This window comes from Mizuhopecten yessoensis, unplaced genomic scaffold (assembly GCF_002113885.1).
Source record: "Mizuhopecten yessoensis strain PY_sf001 unplaced genomic scaffold, ASM211388v2 scaffold785, whole genome shotgun sequence".
NCBI lineage: Eukaryota > Metazoa > Mollusca > Bivalvia > Pectinida > Pectinidae > Mizuhopecten > Mizuhopecten yessoensis.
The window spans coordinates 200151-211478 of record NW_018403720.1 but is presented as its reverse complement, the minus strand read 5'-3'; the positions used below and the strand labels follow the sequence as shown (position 1 = coordinate 211478).

Genomic DNA, 11328 nt, shown 5'->3' with positions numbered 1-11328 from the left:
CCTCCCTAAGTTGCATATAGGGGTGGGGCTCTGTTTGAAGTTTGTTCTCACTATATCTCAAGTACTGGATGGATCTTTCTGAAATTTCATATGTACTTACAGCACCTACTTCATACCAATTATTTTAAACATATTCATGTGAGCGATACAGGCCCTCCGGGCCTCTTGTTTAGCTCACCTGGCCCGAAGGGCCGAATCGATGCAGTCTGAAGCATGATTAGGGACAAAAGAATCAATTTTGTATCAACTGAGGTGTGTGGGCCCCCTTCTTTGGGGCAGATGGGTTGGTCCCATTAGGGGCAATAGAAGAAAACATTAAAGATCCTTCTCCGGTCCTTTTGTACCGATGAAGGGATTTTGACCAAATTTGGTGTGAAGCATCATTGGCCAAAGGGTCCTCAGTTTTGTATAAACGGAGGGTATGGTCCCCCTGGGGGCAGATGGGTGGGGCCAAATAGGTAAATCTTTAAAAGTCTTCTTCTCAACCAATAGAAGGATTTTGACCAAATTTGTTCTAGAGCATCTTTGGACAAAGGAGACTCAAGTTTGTAAAAACAGAGTGTGTGGCCCCTCTGGGGGCATAGGGGTGGGGCCCAATAGGGGAAATTGAGGATTTTTTTCTCCAACTATACAAGTGAAGGGATTTAAACCAAATGCAGTCTGAAGCATGCTTAGGGACAAAGGAATCAATTTTGTTTAAACTGAGGTGTGTGGACCCCCTTCTTTGGGGCAGATGAGTGGGTCCCATAAGGGGAAATAGAGGAAAACATTAAAGATCCTTCTCCTTCTGTACCATTGAAGGGATTTTAACCAAACTTGTTCTAGAGAATGTTTGGCCAAAGGGAATTGAATATTTATAAATGGAAGATGTGTCTGAAGCATGCTTAGGGGGAAAAAAACCAATTTGTTTAATTTGTATAAAAAGGTGCATGTGAGGCCCAATAGGGGAAATAGAGGAAAATTGGGACACAACAGGGAAACTCATTTTCTTGGTGTCTTTCCCACCAAAACAGATTTATATGTAGTTCTTCCTGCAACTTTGTTTCTTGTACTCCTTTGATAAACCTGTTTGTACTCAGCAGGTTTTAAATTGAAAAATAAAATACCAGGTGAGCTATTGAGGCCCCTGGGCCTCTTGTCTTCATACAGCATTTAATGGACTTTCATTTTAATGGTGAATATGGTAGTATAAGCACATTTGGCAACAAACATATTTTTGGTGGAAGGGTTTACACACTCAATAAAGAATTGGTTTGTTGCCAACACGGTTCATACTACCGTTTACGCTGTCAAAATGTAGGTCAATCCTTATAAATATTGCAATACTTTGTGATATACTTCAGGTTTTAATTGTGGCACCTCTACTCCTAACATGCTTTTAGGATGATTCTCTTTGATTTGAATTTCAGCTTCCAAAGTAGTGTCAGAAGTGTTCGTGATGGAAATATTAACAATTCAAGATGCTTCAATTCTTTTGGAACAGATTTCTGCTGACTGCCGAGATGCTGAAACCATCCTCACCATCCAGTAACCATGACAACCCCAATAGTGACGACTCCTCTGATTATTTTCCAAATCTGGGTATGAATTTAGCTCACCTGCCCGAAGGGCAAATGAGCTTATGCCATGGCGCAGCGTCTGTCGTTCGTCGTCCGTCCATCTGTCAACTTTTTCTTTAAAACGCTACTTGTCCTGAACGGCCCAGTAGATTTGGACTAAATTTGGACTGGAGCATTCTTAGGCCAAGGGAACTCATTTTGTATAAATGATGGGTCTGGCCCCCCTGGGGGCTGAGGGGCGGGGCCCAATATGGGAAATATAGCAAATTCTTTAAAATCCTTCTCCTTCTGTAGGAATGAAAGGTTTTGGTCCATATTTGGTCTGAAGCATTCTTGGGTGAAGGGGAACCTATTTTGGATAAACCGTAGGTCTGGACCCCCTGGGGGCTGAGGGGTGTGGCCAAACAGGGGAAATATAACAAATTCTTTAAAATCCTTCTTCTTCTGTAGGAATGAAAGGATTTGTTCCATATTTGGTCTGAAGCATCCTTGGGACAAGGGGAACCAATTTTGTATAAACCATGGGTGTGGCCCCCTCCAGGGGCCTGAGGGGGGGGCCAAATAGGGGAAACATAGCAAACTATTCTTTAAAATCCTTCTTCTTCTGTAGGAGTGAAAGGATTTTTTCCATATTTGGTCAGAAGCATCCTTGGGTGAAGGGGAACCAATTTTGTATAAATCATGGGTGTGGTACCCCAGGGGCCTGAGGGGTGGGGCCCAATAGGAGAAATAGAGGTAAAACCTTAAAAATCCTTCTTCAACCATCGGGATTATGGGATTTTATCCTTATTTAGTCTGACATACATATATTGTACACCCAGAGTCTGACATACATATATTGTACACCCAGAGTCTGACATACACATATTGTACACCCAGAGTCTGACATACATATATTGTACACCCAGAGTCTGACTTACATATATTGTACACCCAGAGTCTGACATACATATATTGTACACCCAGATTCTGACATACATATATTGTACACCCAGTCTGACATACATATATTGTACACCCAGAGTCTGACATACATATATTGTACACCCAGAGTCTGACATACATATATTGTACACCCAGAGTCTGACATACATATATTGTACACCCAGAGTCTGACATACATATATTGTACACCCAGAGTCTGACATACATATATTGTACACCCAGAGTCTGACATACATATATTGTACACCCAGAGTCTGACATACATATATTGTACACCCAGAGTCTGACATACATATATTGTACACCCAGAGTCTGACATACATATATTGTACACCCAGAGTCTGACATACATATATTGTACACCCAGAGTCTGACATACATATATTGTACACCCAGAGTCTGACATACATATATTGTACACCCAGAGTCTGACATACATATATTGTACACCCAGAGTCTGACATACATATATTGTACACCCAGAGTCTGACATACATATATTGTACACCCAGAGTCTGACATACATATATTGTACACCCAGAGTCTGACATACATATATTGTACACCCAGAGTCTGACATACATATATTGTACACCCAGAGTCTGACATACATATATTGTACACCCAGAGTCTGACATACATATATTGTACACCCAGAGTCTGACATACATATATTGTACACCCAGAGTCTGACATACATATATTGTACACCCAGAGTCTGACATACATATATTGTACACCCAGAGTCTGACATACATATATTGTACACCCAGAGTCTGACATACATATATTGTACACCCAGAGTCTGACATACATATATTGTACACCCAGAGTCTGACATACATATATTGTACACCCAGAGTCTGACATACATATATTGTACACCCAGAGTCTGACATACATATATTGTACACCCAGAGTCTGACATACATATATTGTACACCCAGAGTCTGACATACATATATTGTACACCCAGAGTCTGACATACATATATTGTACACCCAGAGTCTGACATACATATATTGTACACCCAGAGTCTGACATACATATATTGTACACCCAGAGTCTGACATACATATATTGTACACCCAGAGTCTGACATACATATATTGTACACCCAGAGTCTGACATACATATATTGTACACCCAGAGTCTGACATACATATATTGTACACCCAGAGTCTGACATACATATATTGTACACCCAGAGTCTGACATACATATATTGTACACCCAGAGTCTGACATACATATATTGTACACCCAGAGTCTGACATACATATATTGTACACCCAGAGTCTGACATACATATATTGTACACCCAGAGTCTGACATACATATATTGTACACCCAGAGTCTGACATACATATATTGTACACCCAGAGTCTGACATACATATATTGTACACCCAGAGTCTGACATACATATATTGTACACCCAGAGTCTGACATACATATATTGTACACCCAGAGTCTGACATACATATATTGTACACCCAGAGTCTGACATACATATATTGTACACCCAGAGTCTGACATACATATATTGTACACCCAGAGTCTGACATACATATATTGTACACCCAGAGTCTGACATACATATATTGTACACCCAGAGTCTGACATACATATATTGTACACCCAGAGTCTGACATACATATATTGTACACCCAGAGTCTGACATACATATATTGTACACCCAGAGTCTGACATACATATATTGTACACCCAGAGTCTGACATACATATATTGTACACCCAGAGTCTGACATACATATATTGTACACCCAGAGTCTGACATACATATATTGTACACCCAGTCTGACATACATATATTGTCAAAAGATGTTAGTATTGATATGATCACACAATTTCACAGCTCATTAACTCATTGGTCTATACCTTTGTATCTGTCCCCTAGTCATATGAGCCGTTCTTTTTAGTCTGAATAACCATGCTTATAACGAGTTTTTAAAAAACAACTGATGTGAGGCACGGTAGTCCAGTGGTAGGACGCCGGACTCGTTACCGAAAGCGCACGGTGTTGTATCTTTGAGCAAGATACTTTACTCCGCTTGTTCCAGTCTACTTAGCTGTAAATGAGTATGTGGTTGGTCAATGCTTGAATTGTAGAAAGCTAGCTGTTAGTGCCGAAATGGCAGCTCCAGCTGTATGCTCCCCAGGGAGAGGGAGTTGAGAAAGGTATTGGCTGGTTGCAAAGGCCCTATAACTACGAATAATAATTTGTGAACCGCTTTGAGACGACCTGCGAACTAGGTTGTGATAAAGCGGTATATAAGAACCTCAAATTATTATTATTATTATAACTTTAACACCACAAATCATTTTCTGAATCATTTTTATTAACATTCTTCAACTTCTACAAGAAATACAAAGTCAACAACAAACAGTTAATGTATAACCAGTATTACAATCTAACTGGCCTGATCCAACTGGGTCATGTGACCGGCATACTCTCTCATACAATACCCAGCATTACAGGATACACTCTTACATACAATGTAAACATTGTATCATCATCATATAACTAGTATACATATAATCTCGCATACAGTGTTTACAGTCTGTGGAGATGCCTGGATTTTCGTTCTTTTACGAAAAAGGTAAACACTGTATTGTATCATAAATTATATGTACATACAAGACTTTACGTAGGAAACTGTTGTTACTTGTACAAATTATTCATGACAGACTAGAGACAAGATTCCATTTTGACAATGATTAAGCCTGGGATGTTGCGTTTTGATGTGTCAAAATGACCATTTTTATGAAAATTTAGAGATATAGAAAGAAAATTTTAAGTTTCAATTTCTGTTAAGTTGTTCACTCATAAGAACAAAAAATAACTTCAAACATGAGCTGAATACACATGCATACAGGAATTCACAATGATCCGCTATTAACTCAGGTACAAGAAATGCAATTGAAGATATTTGAGGAATACTTTCTCTATTTTGGGGTATACAAGAAGTATATGTAGCATATACAAGGAAATACTATGTGAACGAATTGGTGATCAATCCTGAATCACAACATTCATAAACGCAAGTCAGAATTATTTTGTATACTCGAGATGATACCAGCTGTTTTTTGAGAGTTTGAAGGTTTTCAGTATTGGTACATTGTACTCTACCATATATTTATACTCGAGATGATGCCAGCTGTTTTTTGAAGTTAAAAGCTTTTCAGTTTTGGTACATTGTACCATATGTTTGGCACTACCAAAGCAGTCTGGAGTCCTATAGGAAGCTACTGGTGTATCCTCGTCAATGTTCACATAACAATTGATCAGTCTTGTAATTGCAGTACATTATAGACAATAATCATACGTTAATTAACAGGTCATGTCACAATTAAAATACATCTCACATAATGCCCTTTTCTCATGTATTTATAGATCTTCAGTTATTCAACAGGACTGAATTTTTGCGACTGATTAGTATATTATTAGGTTGCAGAAAAGGTTAGCTTCTAATAAATAATACCGAAAAAGTACAGGTATTTGCGAGTTTTGTTACAGTACACAGTACATGTATTCTCATTTTAAAAACATGAAGATGACTATGATAAAGATGACAAAAGTACATTTAATGTACAAAGTGTTGACATGAATATCTTAAATAAATGTGATGTAGGCTATATACCCGACCACTGAATTCTTTGAACTCTTCCCACTGTTCAGTGAGGAGGAGAAGACAATGTTGTGCTGACGGACATGTTTCAAAACCCTCTCTTGTTCAGTGAATGGAACCTGTTTGTTATTTTTCTTTTAAACTAAATTTCAAGGTGAAACATTTTGTGAAGCCTTCTGGTAAACAAAAATCTTACAAATCCCAACATTTTCATTGGGTTTTCTAACACACCTTTTCTGTGATTTAATGTAACCACATTAGCAAGGCATCAAAGAGTGCTACATGATCATTACATGGAGACTAGAAAATCGTTTTGAACTTGAGGGTTCTGTGTTCCGATATATATTAGCTAGCAAGACATAATGTACAACATTTTAATGTTACCCTGGTAACCCACATTCTGATAAACAGAACAATGCTTCCGGGGCAGTATTTTCTACTAGCCCAACGCCTCAAAGCTAGTAAAAATATCTGATAAGTTTACGATATGAAAAATTGGTCATGCTTTTTAATTTTCTATTTAATCTGCCTGTTCGATACTGGCATGTTGCTTCCCAGATTGGAAAACTGACCAAAAATATTTCAAAATGTTTCCACCAAAAAACAAATTTGGGTAGCATCACATGTTAATATTTTTGCAGTGGTTAAATTTTGGCATTCTGAAGAAATCCTGCAAACTATAGTTGCTTTTCTCATAGAGTTGGGTTTCTTTTTACTGTTAGTGTCTGTTGTTATTTATGACGCTAGAAATATTATCTCTAGGCAACTTTATTTCAGTAACCCGCAAAATTTAGGCAATATAGAGTATTCAAAATATAAATCACTTTCGATATCTATTTTATGTTTATCTGAATTTAGGCGATTCTTTACCCATTTCCATTTAAATTACCTAACATGAATTCCACTGTACCTAGTGTGTTGGTTGCAATGATTTTTTTCAATATTTTGGCACTTTATATATTTATCAAATGATTTTAAATATTGTTAAAATGTTGGCCATTTACTTTTGGTCTTCATAAAGATTTTAAATGCAATTGCCAGAAGAAAAAAAATGTGTTAACTGTTTATTATTTAAACTTAACAATGTTTGAAAATGAAAATAATTTGATGTTGTCAACAATTCTTTCATTCATTTATAAACACAGTAACAACATAACTACAGAAACAATATTTGACCCGATAGCTTACTTTCAGACATTTCAAAATGAAACAGATTTCATTTGAAATTCAAATCTTTAACTTCAACAAATTAACTTTCAAATAAACCATATTTATGACAGAATGATGAATTAAAAGTTTAAGAAAAACCCCACACAGATTTAAGGTAGAAATGATTCTGACACAGATGAGATATGACTTGCTGGATTGTGTGTCGATTATGTGATGGAATATTGTAGATGTTATTAAAAAAAAAAAAGTTTAGGAAAAAAGCGTTTTTAGAATTAGTTTTTGAAAGACACAGAGAGTGGTTTTCCCTTGTAATACTTGTAACCATTTAAACAGTTGACGGCCATTTGAGCTGCGTTATAATTTGCCATGGTGACAAAACCGTAATTCTTAGTAAGACCCTTCTGGTGGTCATAGATAACGTTCACTTTTTGTACGACACCATAGCGCGAGAAAAGAGCCCATAGATTCTTTTCATTGGTTTCCGGCCCAATGTTATACGCAAACAGAACATATCCTTCATGAGCATCCATCCCGTTGGCTTGGTTGCCATAGCCACCACCCGTCATAGGATTGTAACGCGAGCGATTTTGCATGTTGCGCATTGGTCCACCAGGGTAACCCCTTGGCCCTGCTGGATACATTGGTTGAACTGGTGGGCGAACTTTTTGGGCATTGTCCTCTGCATATTTGATCATTAAAGGTAGGTCCCCCTCACGAAGTGGGACACCATTTTTTTCGGCCAATGCTGTATCTGCTGCATTTTTCTGGCTGAACAATATGAAGCCTACACCTTTAGAATTGCCCGTGTCTTGGTCAGTTAGAACACGACATTGGACAATTTCACCATAACATTTAAACACACTCTCCAGATCTCCAGCAGAGAAGTCCCTTGGAATGTTCCTGACATACAAATTAGCTCCCTTGATGCTGTCACCTCCGGGCCGAGCCAATGCAACCTTGATATATTTATTTTGGAGTTGAAGGCCATTCAGGGACTGGATGGCATGCTGAGCCTCTTCTGGCGTCTGGTAATCGACGAAGCCAAAACCATAGCTGTAGTTGGATGCCTTATCACGCACAATCTTGCATGATTTAATATTGCCAATGGAGGCAAACATAGAGTGGAATTCTCCATCAGTCAGGGTTTGGGGCAGGTAATTGATGATCAGATTGGTCTGGTTGTCTGACATTGTGGCCGTGACTGGACGTCAAGTTCAGCATAGTGAGCAGCGAGGAGGAAAAAAAATATGTAAAAAAAATTAAAACCAATCCTTTCCCTCAGGCTGAGAAAAATGAAAAGAGACAACAAATGAATTACAATTTAGCAAACAATCATATTTCTACAACAAAATTTAAATTTCCAAATTTACTGACCCTTGCCCAAACTATCATTTTCAAGATCCAAAGATTGTGTTTTCAATATACATATCTTCCCTGCACCCTAAGTTTTCTCACAACAGAATAAGAAGTCGCTGTATGATCCACCTTCTGGGTGAAACAATTTAACTTGAGAAATTGAATTCTAGGTACATTTGAGCTCAAAGTATTGGACATGATTTATGATGATAATTTAAGTGCGAGTCAGATGACAACGAAATTATAAAATTCATAATCATCCATCAGTCTTACGATTGCTCAGTTCTTGATCACATGTCTAGAACCAGTCAAACTGCTAACAAACCATCAATTTTGTCACGATCAGAAAATCTAAGTATACAGAGAAGATATGTAGAACGGAGCTCCTGGATTTCATAGATGCCAAGCATAACTTGTAAGTGAATTCCAAAATTGATTGCACCCATGACGATGGGATTGTTCCTTTTATTAGAACCCACATAGCACAGGCCTCCCTAGATCTGGGCCCATAATCATGAAACCGTTCTCCTGCTCGAGCATAGGTTTTGTGCTCAAGCCTACTTTTTTGTTTCGTTTATAAATTATCAATGAAATATTATTTTGTCAATGATTTAGAACAAAATAAAAAGACGTAAAGCCAAATACTGGTTTTAATGCTTAGATTGATGTTCTGATCATTTTGATATGATTTAAGCGAGTAACTACAAGAAAGTTGGTTTGAGCACAAAATCCATGTTTGAGCACGAGAATAGTTTCATGAACCGTTCTCAAGCATGGATTCTGTGTTCACACCAACTTTACTGTAATTTGGTTAATTTTTGTTAAATGATCAAAAAGTGAAATGTAAACATCGAAATATTATTCAGGTCATTTTTTTTCCAAATGATTGACAAAATAAGATTTTTTTTATTAATTTATAACCAGAACAAAAAATTAGGCTTGGGCACAAATCCATGCTTGAGCATGGGAACAGCTTCATGAATACGGGCCCTGGTCCCTCTATCTAATTCAAGAAATTCTGATTTGTGCTGTCAAAAGATATTGAAAAAACTGGTATAATCCACAAATGAAATATAGCAATATTTTTCAAAGGCTTGTTTTTTTTATGTATTTGCTGTGTTTTTACTTTGTCAATTACTACACAATCTAACATGTAACAGTTATACCAATAACCATAGCAGAACTTGACTGGGTCGTTCACCAGCGATCAGGTAAGATCAAGTTCGAACTACAGTATGGCCGTACATTTTCCCCCTCACCTGTTACATAAATAACTACGTGATGCAAGCCCAGATAAAGTGTACGCTAACAAACGATGTCGGAAGAAATGAGCATATATCTCTACGAGTCGGAACAGATACCAAGTTTGTTACTGTTCAGACCCCCATTAAAGTGTTCCGAACCAGGTTTTTTTCTGTGTTGCAAATATTCTTGAAAGATTTCCCCCACCCCACATTCATTCCTCTCCGGTTTGAAAAGATATCAGTATTGTTATTTTTATATATAAACGAGACAAATATGAAGATAACTATTTGATCTAAACGTTCATTAAATTCCCCATAATTATCAAAATTACTGCAATAGGCCTAAATGTATTATCAGGAAATTTCTGTCGACGAACCGGCGTCCAAAGATTTAACACAAAGGGGAAAATGACAGGATACAAAACCATCATCTCGTGCATTAAAACACGTCTTGATAATGTGTGATATAACCTAATAATCATACAATGTTTGTTCTCGATGGAAAAATGACAAAACACGTGGTATTTTTTACCTCGATTAACGGACCAGTGTAGGGAATATGGCGGCTGGAAAAATGACGTCAGATTATAATTAGGCCAAGGGAGGCTACTCTTCTTTTCTGGTTAGGAAACACATCACAATATAATTTTCTCTCATATTTTACAACAGTTTTGAAACAATGTATTTTAGGTCTCTTTCTTCAATAAAATATCAAGTCATTAAGGTAATCAAAGAAACTATTTTCTTTGTATGGTGATTTGATATAAAAACTCTTACAAAATATTTTTTCAATTGTACATGCAAATAATAACTACTTAAAAATAACACATCTTCAAGCCAGTACAACACCTCCAATTTTTAGGTCACCTGATCTATGCTTGGTAGATGAGGCTACAAAACTGTAAAATTGGGATTCCTACCCCAACCCCTGGGGCCAGGGCGGGCCCCAAAGGGAAAATTAATCAATATTTCAAAAATCTTCTTCTCAAAACTGACAGAGGTACTACATTCAATTTTAGTGCATAAAAAGAAAGATCATTTATTAGCTCACCGGGTCCAAAGGACCAAGGTGAGCTTATGCCATACCGTGGCGTCCGTCGTCCGCGTCCGTCCGTCAACAATTTCTTTAAACGACTTCTTCTTCTTAACCACTGATTGGTATTTAACTAAATTTGACTGGAAGCATCCCTAGGTGGTGGGGATTCAAAATTGTACAGATGGTGGGGCTGACCCCCCAGGGGCTGAGGGGCGGGGCAAAAAGGGGGCAATTTGGCTATAATGCTTTAAGCAACTTCTTCTCTGGAACTAAGAGATGGATATCAACCATATTTGACTGGAAGCATCCCTAGGTGGTGGAGATTCAAAATTGTACAAATGGTTGGGCTGACCCCCCAGGGGGCTGAG

The 11328-nt window shown here is 37.6% G+C and overlaps 1 protein-coding gene and 1 pseudogene across 1 annotated transcript in view; one reads left to right on the top strand and one right to left on the bottom strand.

The window, feature by feature from the left end:
* LOC110452912 (protein SMG9-like) overlaps nucleotides 1-11328 on the top strand; it is a 19321-nt gene that overhangs the window by 3200 nt on the left and 4793 nt on the right. The window contains exon 3 of the mRNA XM_021501666.1: nucleotides 1484-1581. Within this exon, the coding sequence (XP_021357341.1) occupies nucleotides 1484-1581 (98 nt within the window). The remainder of the gene's footprint in view (nucleotides 1-1483; nucleotides 1582-11328) is intronic.
* On the bottom strand, nucleotides 4844-10526 carry LOC110452903 (annotated as a pseudogene).